The sequence below is a fragment of the Entelurus aequoreus genome, linkage group LG01 (genome assembly GCF_033978785.1).
Source record: "Entelurus aequoreus isolate RoL-2023_Sb linkage group LG01, RoL_Eaeq_v1.1, whole genome shotgun sequence".
NCBI classification, from domain to species: Eukaryota; Metazoa; Chordata; class Actinopteri; order Syngnathiformes; family Syngnathidae; genus Entelurus; species Entelurus aequoreus.
The window spans coordinates 94,801,596-94,821,017 of NC_084731.1; the positions used below are offsets into that span (position 1 = coordinate 94,801,596).

A 19,422-nucleotide genomic window follows, 5' to 3' on the forward strand; every position below is an offset into this window, starting at 1 on the left:
CATCAGCGGGAGTCCAGTCCACAGCGGGGCCAACAGGAAACCATCCCGAGCGGAGACGGGTCAGCAGCGCAGAGATGTCCCCAACCGATGCACAGGCTAGTGGTCCACCCGGGGTCCCGACTCTGGACAGCCAGCACTATGCAACTCCCCCTCGCAAGGGACAGGGGAGAAGAGGAGAGAAGAAAAGAAACGGCAGATCAACTGGTCTAAAAAGGGGGGGTCTATTTAAAGGCTAGATTATACAAATGAGTTTTAAGATGGGACTTAAATGCTTCTACTGAGGTAGCATCTCTAACTGTTACCGGGAGGGCATTCCAGAGTACTGGAGCCCGAATAGAAAACGCTCTATAGCCCGCAGACTTTTTTTTGGCTCTGGGAATCACTAATAAGCCGGAGTTCTTTGAACGCAGATTTCTTGTCGGGACATATGGTACAATACAATCAGCGAGATAGGCTGGAGCTAAACCGTGTAATATTTTATACGTAAGTAGTAAAACCTTAAAGTCGCATCTTAAGTGCACAGGAAGCCAGTGCAAGTGAGCCAGTATAGGCGTAATATGATCAAACTTTCTTGTTTTTGTCAGAAGCCTTGCAGCCGCATTTTGTACCATCTGTAATCTTTTAATGCTAGACATAGGGAGGCCCGAAAATAAAACGTTACAGTAATCGAGACGAGACGTAACGAACGCATGAATAATGATCTCAGCGTCGCTAGTGGACAAGATGGAACGAATTTTAGCGATATTACGGAGATGAAAGAAGGCCGTTTTAGTAACACTCTTAATGTGTGACTCAAACGAGAGAGTTGGGTCAAAGATAATACCCAGATTCTTTACTGAGTCTCCTTGTTTAATTGTTTGGTTGTCAAATGTTAAGGTGGTATTATTAAATAGATGTTGGTGTCTAGCAGGACCGATAATCAGCATTTCCGTTTTCTTAGCGTTGAGTTGCAAAAAGTTAGCGGACATCCATTGTTTAATTTCATTAAGACACGCCTCCAGCTGACTACAGTCCGGCGTGTTGGTCAGCTTTAGGGGCATGTAGAGTTGAGTGTCATCAGCATAACAGTGAAAGCTAACACCGTACTTGCGTATGATGTCACCCAGCGGCAGCATGTAAATACTAAAGAGTGCAGGGCCAAGAACCGAACCCTGGGGAACTCCGCACGTTACCTTGACATAGTCCGAGGTCACATTGTTATGGGTGACGCACTGCATCCTGTCAGTAAGATAAGAGTTAAACCAAGACAAGGCTAAGTCTGACATACCAATACGTGTTTTGATACGCTCTAATAAAATATTATGATCGACGGTATCGAAAGCGGCGCTAAGATCAAGAAGCAGCAACATAGATGACGCATCAGAATCCATCGTTAGCAATAGATCATTAGTCATTTTTGCGAGGGCTGTCTCCGTAGAGTGATTTGCCCTGAAACCGGATTGAAAAGGTTCACAGAGATTGTTAGTCACTAAGTGTTCATTTAGCTGCTGTGCAACAGTTTTTTCGAGAATTTTGGAAATAAACGGAAGGTGGGAGACCGGTCGGTAGTTTACCATGAGGTCAGGATCGAGGTTAGGTCTTTTGAGCAGAGGATGAATAACCGCTTTTTTGAATGCTAGGGGAACAGTGCCGGAGGAAAGTGATAAGTTTATAATATTTAACACTGATGGACCTAATAATACAAACAGTTCCTTGATAAGTTTCCCAGGAAGTGGGTCAAGTAAACATGTTGTTTGTTTTAAACAGAGACAGAATTCAATTTGGACTCAATTAAGGAGAAATGCCTGGACATACTGTACCCTTGTACAGTATCCCAGCACGCTCTGCCAAAAGATTGCACGCCTCCTTCTTTTATTTTGGACCCTCCCCGACCACATGGCCACAGCTGTTTCCAAAGGACAAAGGTCGCAAAAAGTTCACAGAAAAGGTCGTAAACAACGCACAGAAAAGGTCAGTTCAAAAAGAGTTCCATAAAATAGTTCAGAAAGAGTTCGTAAAATACTTCAAAAAGAGGTTGTCTGGAAATTGGGCAGATCCTGTCATCTCTCCGCTTTGAAGTCCTTGGGTTAGAACAATATCTTTCTGTTGATTACCATACATGAAAGAACACAGGAACACCTTCATCTTGCACCCCCCCCCCCCCCCCCCACACAGTGGAGTTTTACGAGCCTTACTCTTGGTATGTTTCAAAGACAGCTTTTGTCTTCTTGCCTGGAACTCATTTCAACACAACGTTTTTTGTGATAACTTACAAACAATTATTCTAACACCTGATCTCACTTTTGAGCTTCATGGCAAATACTGTGAATACTTATGTACATGTACAATACGACATACCTGTATGTATCGTGCTGATGTCATATTGGAGCAATATCAGTACCGGGAAATACGTACAATAAAATGTATCCACAGCAGCTGAACAAAACATAAAAAACTTAAGTATGCGTTAGTCTAATTCAGGAAGCTAAAGATCATTTCAATTAAAAAAGCTGCCACCATTTTTTCTTTTTAAACTTCAAGTTTTATTTAAAAGTCAGGATGCATGCTGAGATTGTATTTTCTTGCAACTCACATGAGTGGCCATGGGAGAAACCTTCAGTTTTTGTTTTATTGGAAAAGTCAGAAGCATCAAAGTTTGCGTGCAAGTATGTAGAAATACGTAAACACCATGGTGAGCTCCATTTCTGGTGAGGACACCTGCATGGCGCCCAACAACCTGAGATACGAGACAGTTCAAGGTCATTATATGTTGTGCTGTGTTTGCATAACCATGATAACTATCCTATCACTGTACAGTCGTCCATCGCCAAAACGCATTTCAAATATTTACCTTCTCCGCATAAAAATGGCTACATAAACTAGAAATATCAACACTAGAGTAGTATTGGCCATGAGCAGAGACCAAACCAATCAGAGTGCACTGCATACTTGCCAACCTTGAGACCTCCAAATTCGGGTTGAGGTGGGCGGGATCAGGGGGGGCGTGGTTAAGGAGGGAGGAGTATATTTATAGCTAGAATTCACTGAAATTCAAGTATTTCTTATATATATATATATATATATATATATATATATATATATATATATATATATATATATATATATATATATATATATATATAAAATACTTGACTTCCAGGGAATTCTAGCTATATATATATATATATATATATATATATATATATATATATATATATATATATATATATATATATATATATATATATATATATGTATATATATATATGTATATATATATATATATATATATATATATATATATATATATATATATATATATATATATATATATATATATATATATATATATATATATATATATATATATATGTGTGTTTTATTATATATATACATATATATAAAATAAATACATGAATTTCAGTGTTCATTTATTTACACATATACACACATAACACTCCTCTCTACTCATTGTTGTATTTGAAAGTGCAATGCTTTGCAGCCAGTAGCACAGCCTTTGAAGGAGCGTAGGTATGGGCAGTGTAATATTCTGGGTTGGAGTCAATAACCAGGCGAGGTGATTAAGTTACGTCTCTTTACTTCATACTTCAGAACCGACTCCCACACTTGCCGTCAGGGTGCGCAATACAACGTAAACAATTGGCCAACCAAAAAGTAACCACAGAACACTATTGTTCTGTGGTTACTTTTTGGTTGGCCAAACGGACGTGACGAAAGGCTGTCCTCACTCAGGTCCGCACGTACCTGGAGGGGGCGTGCCTTAAGTCCGGCTGGAAATCGGGAGAAATTCGGGAGAATGGTTGTCCAGGGAGATTTTCGGGAGAGGCACTGAAATTCGGGAGTCTCCCGGAAAATTGGTAAAGTATGGTGCACTGTTCAGTATCGTGGCCACTGATTGGCAGTATTACCATATTGGAATAAAAGAGTGTAAATATGACGAAAAAAGGTTGCAAAAAGATTTGTTATGGCTCTTGCTATGAAAATAATTGATTTATAATTCATAATTCCCACTTCAGTTATTTTGACTATGTCCGGAACCAGTGTTAGCAATAGAATTAGAGTATAATGGGGTTACTAACGGCAATATATTTTCAGTAACAAGTAAACTAATTAAATGCTGTTCCCATCATTGCAACGCTGTTGCCTTTACTGAGAATGTGAATTGGTTTGTTACCACAGTCTGTTTGAATGAAACGCAAGGTGTCACGTTCCGGCCACACATCAGCTGCATGCAGAGAGAAAGGGTAGGGATGATGACTCCGTTGTAAAAACGCTGATGATGATAGGCTGGTTGAACGGATAATGCCCTGCTCACGCTGTCTCACTGTACGCTTTTGACTGACACGCAACAAGAATGCGATAACTGTGACAAATTAGAGCCAGGGAAACTCAAAGGTAGCGTTCTCAAACTGCAAGTACCGGCACTACTTTTTTCGCTCATTGAAATTAAAGGCAAGAATGTTTATGTCACATGCACACTATGTCCAAAAAAAAAACACATTTAACCATGTCTGCCTCAAGCAACTCAGATCTCACCTCACATCAACACAAGCTCAAATGCAGTCATTTTTTAAAATCAGATTCATCACATTTTGGAAATTGGATTCATCATGTTTAATCACCGGTGATTACTCACTTGCATAGTTAAAATCAGCTTAAGAAAACACCCCGATATTTGTACACACATGCGATTTTAGAATGTTATCCAGGAACGTTTTTAAATGTTTTACTTGAATGCATGTCATTTATTTCATTTAACGGTTTTATCTAAAGTTCTTTAAGGCTTTATTTTGGTATAGAGGTGCAGATAATTGGGCGGTATAGCTCGGTTGGTAGAGCAGCCGTGCCAGCAACTTGAGGGTTGCAGGTTCGATCCCCGCTTCCGCCATCCTAGTCACTGCCGTTGTGTCCTTGGGCAAGACACTTTACCCACCTGCTCCCAGTGCCACCCACACTGGTTTGAATGTAACTTAGATATTGGGTTTCACTATGTAAAGCGCTTTGAGTCACTTGAGAAAAAGCGCTATATAAAAATGTAATTCACTTCACTACTTAAAGGCCAAATGTTCCTTGGTGTCACGCCGAGGTCGCATTTTACTGCGTGGATCGTTCTCCCAAGATGCAGACGGAACTCCGGAGGCAAGGTATAGGTAAGACAATGATTTATTTTCCATAAATCAGACAGGATACAGACAAAAATACACTGCTGGACTCTAGAAAGAGGTTCCGCAGCCTCCGTAGCAGAACCTCCAGGTTCTGTAACAGCTTCTTCCCTCAGGCCGTAAGACTCTTGAACGCATCAAATTAATCCCCTTAATTCCCCCCAAAAATGGATTAACTCGCTGGAATTTAAAGACAATATAACATACATCCATAAACGTGGATGCATATGCAAAAGTGCAATATATTTATCTGTACAGTAATCTATTTTTTTATATCTGCACTTTATTGCTCTTTTATCCTGCACTACAACGAGCTAATGCAACGGAATTTCGTTCTTATCTGTACTGTAAAGTTCAAATTTGAATGACAATAAAAGAGACGCATGCCGATTGCACGGGGAGCTAAGGCAAAACTTAGCACAGTAAGCAAGAAAGGTACACGACATAACTGTTGCATAGATTTTCCAGCTCATCACGAGGGACTCTGAGGCGTTTCCAGGCCAGCTGGGAGACAACTTGTCGTAAGTTTTCCCTGTGGCCTCCTACCAGTCAGAAACAGGGAGGCTTTCGGGAGGCGTTCGGGAGGCATTCTGGGCACACCTCATCTGGCTCTTCTCCAAGTGGAAAAGCAGCGGCTTTACTCTGAGCTCCTCCCGAATGACAGAGCTTCTCACCCTATCTCTAAGGGGGGAAACTCATTTCAGCCGCTTGTACCCGTGATTTTGTCCTTTTGGTCATAACCCGAAGCTCATGACCATAGGAGAGGATAGGAACGTAGACCGACCGGTAAATGGAGATCTTTGCCTTCCTGCTCAGCTCCGTCTTCACCACGACGGATCAATACAGGGTCCGCATCACTGCAGACGCTGCACCGATCCGCCTGTCGATCTCACAATCCACTCTTACCTCACTTGTGAACAAGACCCCGAGGTACTTGAACTCCTCCAATCGGGGCAGGAATTCATCCCCAAACTTTTCCGGTTGAGAATCATGGACTCAGACTTGAAAGTGCTGATTTCCATCTTAGTTGTTTCACACTCAACTGCGAACCGTTCCAGTGAGAGCTGGAAATCCTGGCCAGATGAAGCCAGCCGCACCACAACATCTGCAAAAAGCAGAGACCTAATTTTGCAGCAACAAAACTGGATCCCCTCAACTCCCTGACTGCGCCTAGAAATTCTGTCCATAAAAGTTGTGACAAAGGGAAGCCCTGGCGGAGTCCAACCCTCAATGAAAACCGATCTGACTTACTGCCGGCAATGCAGACCAAACTCTGACACTGATCATACAGGGAGCAGATCAGCAGTCCGATACCCCATACTCTCTGAGCAATCTCCACAGGACTTCCCGAGGGACACGGTCGAATGCCTTCTCCAAGTCCCTAGAATGAGCATCTAGAACACATATGTCAGAGTCAAGGCCCGCGGGCCATATCCGGCCCGCGAGAAGGTTTTTTACGGCCCTTGGGATGATCTTGATTTATTATTAGAACCGGCCCGCAGACCGCAGATCTTTTACACGCACCAAGCGGATGCCGGTCCAAGGTTCCGAAAGGGGGCGAGCGGCCCGCCGGGACGCGCCTGCCGGCCGAAGGGCTGCAGCCCGGCCATCAGTCGCGGAGCCCGCCGTGCCACGCGCGCCACGGGGGCGGGCCGAAACCCGGCCCCGAGGCCCTGAGACTTCTGCTTTGTTTCCCCAAACCGCGCGTCACCGCCGGGCCCGCACCACCGTCGGGCTGCAGCCCGAGCGTCGGTGGCGGAACCCGTCATGTGCCGCGTGCGCCAAGCGGAGCGGGGGGTTCAAGCGGGCCGAAACCCGCAGGCCACCCCCTCACCACGAGGCCCTGAGACTTCTGCGTTTGAACCCTACGCGCGGCCCGTCGGGACGCGCCCGCCGTCAAGCCACGAGGGCCAGCCGTCGGGTCGCGGAGCCCGCCGTGCCGAAACCAGCGGGGGGTTTCGGGCACCCAACTCGCCTCCCTCCCACGGAGGGAGGAGGGGGGTTTAATGTGAACATTACTGTGCAATCACATATTTAGAGTTTTTACTCAATTCAAGTTTAAAAGTTAAAGTTTAATATTTGTTTTCACTGCATGTTACTTCTCCTTAAACAAAGTGTTGTTTTTGATTTATAGATTTTTGCACTTTATTTTATTGTATTTCAATTTAATTATATTTTAAAAATATTTCAGTTGAGTGGATGATAGAAAATTGCTATTATTGTTTTTTTCTTTGAAGTAAATTTAGCCCACTTTTGCTAAAATAGAAAATATAGGCTACTGATGGTGCCTTGAATACCGGTTTCTTTCATTTAATGTTCATGTTATGGGGATTTTTATATAAAGGAAATTTGTCTTTTGTGTCTGTTGAAAATTAAAGATTACTGACAGAGCCATAAGAAAATATTGCTTTATTTATCTGATCATATTGGAATATATTTGTTAGGTTTTCAGTAGGTTCAATTAGGTTCACTAGACTATATGCGTCATTTAAAAATGTTTCAATGAACATTCGAACAGTCCGGCCCTCGGCTTGTAGCTAAATTTTTTATTTGGCCCTCCGTCCATTTGACTTTGACACCCCTGTACTAGTGCAATCAGACTTCAGCACCGTACTGTGGACCCAACCACAGAGGAGTGCTGACCTACAAATAAATTGTTGCTAATAACTAATGCCATCGTTTTTATCATGTGTCATCAGTTTTTACCCTATTGTATCACTCCATTCTTTTTTTCACCGTCTCTTCAGTAGAAAAATACATAGCATCAGTGCCTTAAAGTTTTCATGACTTACACCATAAACGGAAGTATACCAGCAAAGACGTGTTAAGTGTTCAGGAAGGGGGAGGTTCAATGTCTCACTTGTTCCTGATATCATCAGAAAGATGTTTGGCCTCTGCGGCATCCTGCTGCTTCAGTTTCCGGTAGCTGGTGAAAGTCTCGACCATGCCCATGTAACTGTTAACCGTCACCGTCCTTTTAACTCTTAGACAGCCATTCCTGGATGGAAAAATAGTTTAGCTGCTAAGATATTGCAGTTTGGAATCACTCAGCTGAGACACTCACCACTCTTTGTCCGTATAGGAGCAGGATTCAAACATTTCTAAGTAGCTCTTTAAAGAGCAGAAGTCCAGACAAGGGTTTCTGAAGGGTCGCAACACTGCATAGAACTAATCACAAACAATAATTAGGGGCACAAAACATGAAGGTGAAAGCTATTTCAACAATGAACTACTAGGAATGGTTATACTGCTACAGTTATACTACTGAAAATACTACAATATTTACTATCGTGCATGCGTAACGGCATGCACGATAGTAAATATTGTGCGTAACTGCACATAACCGCACAGATTTTGTTTTACAGACCATCTTAAAGGGCAGTACAATGACCACATTACTGCAGACACCCAGCGGATTATCATTATCATGATGCATTGAAGAATCGATCATTTTTCCCACCCTTACTTCTGAGGTCCACTGCTGCTCACAATTTAAGACAATTGAAAAATCACCTCTTCGCAGATGTTGTTAAGCGCACTTGTGGCATCGCCATATTCCAGCTCCATGTCCATCATGTAGCTTAGCAGGGCCAGGCAGCCACCAGGCTTCAGCACACGGTCGGCCTCCTTCAGAAAGCGCTGGCGGTCGAACCAGTGGGCCGCCGTCATGGCCGCCAAGAGGTCAACCTGGTTTGACTCGAACGGTAGTTCCTCTGCTGGACACTGCCTACAGACGTGTGGTGAGAGGTTAGAAAGTTTGATGGAGAGCCTTTTAAAAATGTATTTAACTCGGTATGCTTTACTTTTCATTTTGTTGGGTTTTCAATGACAGTTTTTGTTAGAATTTTACCCTGGTTTTCGCAGTCGCTTAGGTTATCATCCGTATCCCTCCTTCCCGTTCCTTGGAAAACAAATGTATGTCAATCTCGAGCTATTAGCTACTCCTAGCGAGTATGACCAGGTGTTTTGTTCGGATCTTACAGGGTTCATTGTGACATATTCTTGGCAAAACGGGGAGGGTCTCAGAGGGGTGACGTATGTCCTGAAAATTACTGTCTCAGAGTGGCTAAAGGTACAGTATAGCAGGGTATGTCCAACTTGAAGAGGATACTGCAGGTTGTCTTCTGTTCAGTTCGTTTAACTACAATCTGTAGTCAAGCTGCGTAAAATTTGCTGTGGTCTGTAACAACATGGCACATAAATAATAATTACGCACATAATTAATATTGAGTGGACAAAATGAGACTAAGAAGGAGTGGCATAAAAAACGTCTTTCTGTAGCAGCGTCGGATACAATCATTCATGTACCCCAAAGGGCTGCGTCACACTCCACACAACTATGGTGCATTCAAGGACCGCTGAAAAGAGTAGGACAACACAGTGTCCGCCAAAACAGTATCAGTGCAGCATAAAACACAACCATGCAAAACAGTGGGCTTTTTAACACAACCACCCCAGACTTGTCTGCACAGACAGTCACGTTCAAGGTAGAAAGACCATTCAAGTGGGTGGATCCTTTTCTTTATCTTGTGTTTTAGCGCCATTCACCTGGTAGTCGCTCCATCCCCAAGGTACGTCAGGGCCAGCGCCAGGTCAGTGGTTATGCCGATGAGAGTGACTGGAACTTCTCTGCGCTGCTTTGACACATTTTTCTTGGGACTTTCCAATCACATCAAGGAACAAATAATCCCACTGGACCTCCCTGAGAACCTCGAGGACTTGATCGCACTGGCAATCAGAACTAACTAGCGCCTGTGTGAACATGACGAGGAGAAAGGCTGGCGGTGGGGGCGAGTATCCACAGCCAAAAGGAGGGAGGATCCCGTCTATTCCCAGACCACTACCCACTGCCATGACCCTTCGCCCCTGCATTGACTATCAGGGGTGTTTAAAGGTTTGCGGAGTGATGTGTTAAGGGACATGCAAAACTTGTTTGTGTTTGTTTATCTGGAGGACATCCTAATTTTTTCACAAAACAATGATACCAAACGTTAGAAAAGTTTTTCAAAGACTCCTTGATAATCAGTTGTTCGTCAAATCAGAGAAATTTGATTTTCACAAAGATGCTGTGTCATTTTTAGAATTTATTTTGGCCATTGGAGAGGTGAAGATGGATCCGGAAAAGGTGTGTTTGATATACTTAACTCTGGTAATATTTGTATTTCTTAAAGGCCTACTGAAATGAAATGTTCTTATTTAAACGGGGATAGCAGGTCCATTCTATGTGTCATACTTGATCATTTTGCGATATTGCCATATTTTTGCTGAAAGGATTTAGTAGAGAACATCGACGATAAAGTTCGCAACTTTTGGTCGCCGATAAAAAAGCCTTGCCTGTACCGGAAGTAGCGTGACGTCACAGGTTGTGGAGCTCCTCACATCTGCACATTGTTTACAATCATGGCCAACAGCAGCGAGAGCGATTGGGACCGAGAAAGCGACGATTACCCCATTAATTTGAGCGAGGATGAAAGATTCGTGGATGAGGAAAGTGAGAGTGAAGGATTAGAGGGCAGTGGAAGCGATTCAGATAGGGAAGATGCTGTGAGAGGCGGGTGGGACCTGATATTCAGCTGGGAATGACTAAAACAGTAAATAAACACAAGACATATATATACTCTATTAGCCACAACACAACCAGGCTTATATTTAATATGCCACAAATTAATCCGCATAACAAACACCTCCCCCCTCCCGTCCATATAACCCACCAATACAAATCAAACACCCGCACAACACACTCAATCCCACAGCCCAAAGTACCGTTCACCTCCGTAAAGTTCATACAGCACATATATTTCCCCAAAGTTACGTACGTGACATGCACATAGCGGCACGCACGTACGGGCAAGCGATCAAATGTTTGGAAGCCAAAGCTGCATACTCACGGTAGCGCGTCTGCTATCCAACTCAAAGTCCTCCTGGTTGTGTTGCCGCAGCCAGCCGCTAATACACCGATCCCACCTACAGCTTTCTTCTTTGCTGTCTTCATTGTTCATTAAACAAATTGCAAAAGATTCACCAACACAGATGTCCAGAAGACTGTGGAATTTTGCGATGAAAACAGACGACTTAATAGCTGGCCACAATGCTGTCCCAATATGTCCGCTACAATCCATGACGTCACGCGCAAACGTCATCATACCGAGATGTTTTCAGCAGAATATTTCGCGGGAAATTTAAAATTGCTCTTTACTAATCTAACCCGGCCGTATTGGCATGTGTTGCAATGTTAAGATTCCATCATTGATATATAAACTATCAGACTGCGTGGTCGGTAGTAGTGGCTTTCAGTAGGCCTTTAAACACATGTTTGCTACAAGTGTTTCAAAAAGCACCAACTCGGCGTGTCGAAATAAAAGAAAGAAAATGTGATTTATCAATGATTTATTTTCCATAAATCAAACAAAAGAGAACCCGCGTGCCAATAGCACTGGAAGCTATGAAAAAGCTAAAAAGGCAAAGCCTTCTCAGGAATCAAACAAAGGTATTCAACGTAACTGTTCCAAAAAGCAAACAAGACAGCGTGTAAAACAGACAGTGTGTTGCAAAAACAGGAATAAGTAGCTCCCTGATTAGTGCCCGGGAGCAGGTGAGCATCCCAAACACTAATCAGAGGCAGGTGAAACTAATTTGCACCCATGGCAATTAAAACACAACCCCAGGGGTGCTGAAAACAGGAACTGAGGGAGTCAAAAACTAAACAAACATGATCCGAGCAATGGATCATGTCAAATCAGTGTCAGTAAGTGGGGAAAGATCGTTATGATAACTATACTACATACATAAAAGTAGCAGTTGTCTGTAGGGATGATGTTTGATAAGAAATTATCGAGTTTGAGCCTATTATTGAATCCTCTTATCGAACCGATTTCTTATCGATTCTCTTATCGAGTCCAGATAGGTTGTTGTATATGGAAAAAAACACAATATTTGGTTTAACAAAAGCTCACTTTTATTATATAAGAAAACAATTTAATCTAATAAATCAATAAATATTGACTGTTACCCCCCTAAAAAATAAAATAAAATAAATAAATATTGACTGTTGTTACCCAAAGTATATTAAGTGGGATTTTTCAGAAAAACAAATATATACAGTAACACAAAAACAACCTGTCTCTGTGATCACTATAGGTGTATAAATAATAATATAGTGTTAAATAAAATCAGTCCCTTGGGCACAAAACTGAAAATAATACAGCTCTCCAAAAAGTGCACTTCTGCTGCTATTTGACATAACTGTTTGCTTCGATGCTTTGACATTTTTGCACTTTATTTCTTTATTGAAAGAAAATTATATGAAGAGAAAAGTTATTTGCAGATGTGGTTACAATGCTAAAAAATGAAAAGTTAAAGCTAAAAAAAGACATACACTTTATTGAGTTAACATTATCTCTTTATAGGGGGAAAGATGTTATGAGCTAGGGAATATAACAACTACACTACCCAGCATGCAACGGGAGTGACGAGCATGCGCGGTAGCCCCGAAAAGTGTTGCATATCGTCACCCGGCAGCTAAGAATGAGCACGCTGTGAAAGTAAACGTCAAGAACTCAGCCAACACGCCTCGTCTGCATTATTTATAATTAGACAGACAACACATATACAGTGTGATTTTGTTTTGTTTACAAGGAAAGAAAAACAAAAGTTAAAAAAGGGAGATATGTGTTGTATATATATGTATGTGTTGCGGTTGCTTTAAGAATGTTGCGACAGCTGCCGTAAAGGAGGTGCTTTGCTAGCCTGGTTGCTATGTTTCCGGTTGGTCGTAAAAGTGTTCTTCATGTGTTTGCTCAAATCTCTCAGTAAAGTTATTCATTGGATTATACCTTTTGTTTTGAACTTTATTACACCTTGGAGCGCTTTTTCCCGTCCATTGTTTTCCTGCTTTCGCTATCTGCGCCTAATGACTGAGCTACGTGACATTTCTTGTGATGTCACACGGAGCATTTCTGGTCGGGACGGGATTCGAATAAAGAACCAACTCTTTTTCTTTACTATAGTGGTCTCGATAACGGGTACCGGTTCTCAAAAAGGGATTCGAGTCCGAGGACTCGGTTCTTTTCTTATCGAACAACTGGGAAAACCGGTTTCTAGTATCAACCCTAGTTGTCTGTGTCGTGTAATCACAGGTTTCATTTCATTCATCATGCTAATACAGTATCAAGAAAATTGTCATTAACGGAGCTTGTACTCGCGCTTATTGATCTTATCTCAACACACAATGATGTCTAAATACAACCTACAAAATCCCCTGCGTGAATGATTGATAATGTGTTTTTGTTGACTGTGTACACTGCCAATTTGAAATATACTGTGTAATATAGTGTAATGCTATGTGTCTGATATGGCATGTTGCAAAATGCACTCTTCTCTTTTGACCGCAGTTTAAAAATAAAGTTATGCAACGTTTTTATATTCTGTTTAGTATATACCAGGGGTCACCAACCTTTTTGAAACCAAGAGCTACTTCTTGGGTACTGATTAATGCGAAGGGCTACCAGTTTGATACACACTTAAATAAATTGCCAGAAATAGCCAATTTGCTCAATTTACCTTTAACTCTATGTTGTTATGAATAATTAATGATATTTACACTTAATTGAACGGTTTAAAAGAGGAGAAAAAATGAAAAAAATGACAATTACATTTTGAAACATAGTTTATCTTCAATTTCGACTCTTTAAAAATCAAAATTCAACTGAAAAAAAGAAGACAAAAACTAGACTAAACTTCGAATCTTTTTGAAAAAATTAAAACAATAATTTATGGAACATCATTAGTAATTTGGTGTGATTAAGATTAATTTTAGAATTTGGATGACATGTTTTAAATAGGTTAAAATCCAATCTACACTTTGTTAGAATATACAACAAATTGGACCAAGCTATATTTCTAACAAAGACAAATCATTATTTCTTCTGGATTTTCCAGAACAAAAATTTTAAAAGAAATTCAAAAGACTTTGAAATAAGATTTAAATTTGATTCTACAGATTTTCTAGATTTGCTAGACTAATTTTTTTGAATTTTAATCATGATAAATTTGAAGAAATATTTCACAAATATTCTTCGTCGAAAAAACAGAAGCTAAAATGAAGAATTCAATTAAAATGTATTTATTATTCTTTACAATAAAAAATAAAAATTACTTGAACATTGATTTAAATTGTCAGGAAAGAAGAGGAAGGAATTTAAAAGGTAAAAAGGTATATGTGTGCCAGCGGGCTACTCATCTGGTCCTTACGGGCTACCTGGTGCCCGCGGGCACCGCGTTGGTGACCCCTGGTATATACAGTCCCGGTCAAAAGTTTACATACGCTTGTAAAGAACATAATGTCATGGCTGTCTTGAGTTTCCAATACTTTCTACAACTCTTATTTTTCTGTTATAGAGTGATTGGAGCACATACTTCAATCAATCAATCAATCAATGTTTATTTATATAGCCCTAAATCACAAGTGTCTCAAAGGGCTGTACAAGCCACAACGACATCCTCGGTACAGAGCCCACATACGGGCAAGGAAAAACTCACCCCAGTGGGACGTCGGTGAATGACTATGAGAAACCTTGGAGAGGACCGCATATGTGGGTAACCCCCCCCCTCTAGGGGAGACCGAAAGCAACGGATGTCGAGTGGGTCTGACATAACATTGTGAAAGTCCAGTCCACAGTGGATCCAACACATCAGCGGGAGTCCAGTCCACAGCGGGGCCAACAGGAAACCATCCCGAGCGGAGACGGGTCAGCAGCGCAGAGATGTCCCCAACCGATGCACAGGCTAGTGGTCCACCCGGGGTCCCGGCTCTGGACAGCCAGCACTTCATCCATGGCCACCGGACCTATGCAACTCCCCCTCGCAAGGGACAGGGGAGAAGAGGAGAGAAGAAAAGAAACGGCAGATCAACTGGTCTAAAAAAGGGGGGGTCTATTTAAAGGCTAGATTATACAAATGAGTTTTAAGATGGGACTTAAATGCTTCTACTGAGGTAGCATCTCTAACTGTTACCGGGAGGGCATTCCAGAGTACTGGAGCCCGAATAGAAAACGCTCTATAGCCCGCAGACTTTTTTTTGGCTCTGGGAATCACTAATAAGCCGGAGTTCTTTGAACGCAGATTTCTTGCCGGGACATATGGTACAATACAATCGGCGAGATAGGCTGGAGCTAAACCGTGTAATATTTTATACGTAAGTAGTAAAACCTTAAAGTCGCATCTTAAGTGCACAGGAAGCCAGTGCAAGTGAGCCAGTATAGGCGTAATATGATCAAACTTTCTTGTTTTTGTCAAAAGCCTTGCAGCCGCATTTTGTACCAACTGTAATCTTTTAATGCTAGACATAGGGAGGCCCGAAAATAATACGTTACAGTAATCGAGACGAGACGTAACGAACGCATGAATAATGATCTCAGCGTCGCTAGTGGACAAGATGGAACGAATTTTAGCGATATTACGGAGATGAAAGAAGGCCGTTTTAGTAACACTCTTAATGTGTGACTCAAACGAGAGAGTTGGGTCGAAGATAATACCCAGATTCTTTACCGAGTCTCCTTGTTTAATTGTTTGGTTGTCAAATGTTAAGGTGGTATTATTAAATAGATGTTGGTGTCTAGCAGGACCGATAATCAGCATTTCCGTTTTCTTAGCGTTGAGTTGCAAAAAGTTAGCGGACATCCATTGTTTAATTTCATTAAGACACGCCTCCAGCTGACTACAGTCCGGCGTGTTGGTCAGCTTTAGGGGCATGTAGAGTTGAGTGTCATCAGCATAACAGTGAAAGCTAACACCGTACTTGCGTATGATGTCACCCAGCGGCAGCATGTAAATACTAAAGAGTACTTGTTGGTTCTGACCACAGAACTTTCCTCCAGAAGGTCTTATCTTTGTCCATGTGATGTCAGATGAAACAAAAATTGAGCTGTTTGGCCACAATACCCAGCAATATGTTTGGAGGAGAAAAGGTGAGGCCTTTAATCCCAGGAATACCTAGTGGTGGTAGTATTATGCTCTGGGCCTGTTTTGCTGCCAATGGAACTGGTGCTTTACAGAGAGTAAATGGGACAATGGAAAAGGAGGATTACCTCCAAATTCTTCAGGACAACCTAAAGTCATCAACCCGGAGGTTGGGTCTTGGGCGCAGTTGGGTGTTCCAACAGGACAATGACCCCAAACACACGTCAAAAGTGGTAAAGGAATGGCTAAATCAGGCTAGAATGAAAGTTTTAGAATGGCCTTCCCAAAGTCCTGACTTAAACGTGTGGACAATGCTGAAGAAACAAGTCTATGTCGGAAAACCAACAAATTTAGCTGAAATGCACCAATTTTGTCAAGAGGAGTGGTCAAAAATGCAACCAGAAGCTTGTGGATGGCTACCAAAAGCGCCTTATTGCAGTGAAACTTGCCAAGGGACATCAAATATTAACTTTGCTGTATGTATACTTTTGACCCAGCAGATTTGGTCACATTTTCAGTAGACCCATAATAAATTCATAAAATAACTAAACTTCATGAATGTTTTTTGTGACCAACAAGTATGTGCTCCAATAACTCTATCACAAAGTGATAGAGTTATTACATCCCAAATGTATGTAAACTTTTGACCGCAACTGTATGTTTGCTGCTTCTACTGTATGACATAATAATGTACGTAATCTATATATTTGCATATACTGTACCACTAAGAGGAATTTTACAAATGTGTTGGGTTGCCTGTTGGGCTTGTTTTCATAGAACTAGTTGATAGTTTTTTTTTGTGACATCTGGCAACACCGAGATACAATATCAGTTGTAAAATCCTGGTCAAATAAAGGTGTCACTGCCATGCAGAGGTCTTCTTTAATCCAAAGCTACATGTACAAATTGAACTCCAAGTGACCGAAAAATCTCGATAAACTGCATTCCACCTGCACCAGTCCTAATTATGTCTCACCTGTACGTCACATTTGGGCGCGCACTATTAGCCTGAGCCACGTGGAGCTGGGCGGGACTAATGTCTGTCCCAACAACCTGGTCAAAGAAGGGGGCCAAGAGTACGGTGCCCTGACCGCAACCGCATCCAACATCCACTGCGAGGTTGAACTTCTTTTCCACCTGACAAAAAAAATACATGAAAAATGTATTTTTTGCTTTTAAAGGCCTACTGAAATGAAATTGTTTTATTTAAACGGGGATAGCAGATCCATTCTATGTGTCATACTTGATCATTTCGCGATATTGCCATATTTTTGCTGAAAGGATTTAGTAGAGAACAACGACGATAAAGTTCGCAACTTTTGGTCGCTGATAAAAAAAAAGCCTTGACCCTACCGGAAGTAGCGTGACGTCACAGGCTGGAGGGCTGCTCACATTTCCCTATTGTTTACACCAGCAGCGAGAGAGATTCGGACCGAGAAAGCGACGATTACCCCATTAATTTGAGCGAGGATGAAAGATTTGTGGATGAGGAACGTGAGAGTGAAGGACTAGAAGGCAGTGCAGGACATATCTTTTTTCGCTCTGACCGTAACTTAGGTATTCCACACTTTCTCCTTTTTCTATTGTGAATCACGGATTTGTATTTTAAACCACCTCGGATACTATATCCTCTTGAAAATGAGAGTTGAGAACGCGAAATGGACATTCACAGTGACTTTTATCTCCACGACAATACATCGGGGAAGCTCCTTAGCTACTGAGCTAACGTGATAGCATCGGGCTCAAATGCAGATAGAAACAAAATAAATAAACCACTGACTGGAAGGATAGACAGAAGATCAACAATACTATTAAACCGTGGACATGTAAATACACGGTTAATAATTTCCAGCTTGGTGAAGCTTAAAAATGCTGTTGCTAACGATGCCATTGAAGCTAACTTAGCAACGGGACCTCACAGAGCTACGATAAAAACATTAGCGCTCCACCTACGCCAGCCAGCCCTCATCTGCTCATCAACACCCGTGCTCACCTGCGTTCCAGCGATCGACGGAAGGACGAAGGACTTCACCAGATCATCCGTGCGGTCGGCGGTCGGCGGCTAGCGTCGGCTAGCGCATCTGCTATCCAAGTCAAAGTCCTCCTGGTTGTGTTGCTGCAGCCAGCCGCTAATACACCGATCCCACCTACAACTTTCTTCTTTGCAGTCTTCATTGTTCATTAAACAAATTGCAAAAGATTCACCAACACAGATGTCCAGAATACTGTGAAATTTTGAGATGAAAACAGAGCTTTTTTGTATTGGATTCAATGGTGTAACAATACTTCCGTTTAACTAGTGAAGTCACGCGCATACGTCATCATACATAGACGTTTTTCAACCGGAAGTTTAGCGGGAAATTTAAAATTGCACTTTATAAGTTAACCCGGCCGTATTGGCATGTGTTGCAATGTTAAGATTTCATCATTGATATATAAACTATCAGACTGCGTGGTCGGTAGTAGTGGCTTTCAGTAGGCCTTTAAATGTAACTTGTGCATCCAAAGCACACAGGCTGAATTTGAATAGTTTACATAAGATCATCCGAATGGGTGTTCACATTTACAAACATACCTTTGGTTTCATGAAGTCCATAATCTTATCAATAATTTCCTGAGGAGTCACTCTGTACTGCAGGTAAGCAGCAGCATGGTCGCTTTCTTCAAACAATCTCACCGCCATGTTTACTCAGAATGAACTAGATGAGCTTGTTGTTCCACGTTGGCTTGTTTACCAAAGACATTAGCATAAGGGGAGGGTTGTCGGTACTGTTATTTGCATGTGTGTTTGTATTGAATGAACAGTAGATGTCACTATAAGAACATGCGTGTCAGAGTTGTGTAAAGAGAGTATGGCCAAATGGGTTTCAGGCATTCTCCTCAATGATTGGTCAAAAGGCACTTACATGACTACACTGCAAAAGCTGAAATCTAAGTAAGATGATATATCTCAAATAAGGGTAATATTTGCTTATTTTTTGTCTAATAAGATAATTCTTCTCACTAAGCAGATTTTATGTTAGAGTATTTTACTTATTTTAAGGGTTTTGGTCCTAAATGATCTCAGTAAGATATCACAGCTTGTTGCTGAGATTTGATGACCTATATTGAGTAAAACATGCTTGAAACTAGAATATCAACTGTTGCAAAGCTGTGTCATCAACACTCACAAGTATAAAACTACTTTTTTAAAGTAAAAAAATCATGATTTTGACACAATTGTGTCTCATAATTAAAACAGATGACAGCCAAATGGACTTTGCTGTTTTATTTTCAATGAAACAATAGAAAATACGTACTCCAA

At 41.5% G+C, this 19,422-nt stretch overlaps 1 protein-coding gene across 2 annotated transcripts; it reads right to left on the reverse strand.

Moving 5' to 3' along the window:
• Positions 1–2,538: 2,538 nt before the first annotated feature.
• Positions 2,539–18,801, reverse strand: LOC133659827 (uncharacterized). 2 transcript variants are annotated; one of them, XM_062062615.1, is made up of 6 exons: positions 18,694–18,801; positions 17,095–17,255; positions 8,676–8,889; positions 8,227–8,330; positions 8,023–8,160; positions 2,539–2,716 (listed from the first exon to the last, which is right to left on the reverse strand). In XM_062062615.1, exons 1-6 carry the CDS (start codon positions 18,799–18,801, stop codon positions 2,629–2,631), a joined length of 813 nt encoding a protein of 270 aa, XP_061918599.1. In that variant the 3' UTR covers positions 2,539–2,628. The 2 variants fall into 2 exon arrangements, with proteins under 2 accessions (XP_061918599.1, XP_061918607.1); XM_062062623.1 differs by lacking the exon at positions 2,539–2,716 and adding an exon at positions 5,424–6,556.
• Positions 18,802–19,422: the final 621 nt, after the last annotated feature.

Excerpts from the sequence above, each read along its gene's own strand:
- LOC133659827 (XM_062062615.1), bottom strand. The coding sequence starts at position 18,801 with ATGGCGGTGAGATTGTTTGAAGAAAGCGACCATGCTGCTGCTTACCTG. Across the intron at positions 8,890-17,094 it reads CGCCCAAATGTGACGTACAG|GCAGTGTCCAGCAGAGGAAC; the intron begins GTGAGACATAAT and ends ACACGTCTGTAG. Across the intron at positions 2,717-8,022 it reads TCTGATGATATCAGGAACAA|GTTGTTGGGCGCCATGCAGG; the intron begins GTGAGACATTGA and ends CTCGTATCTCAG.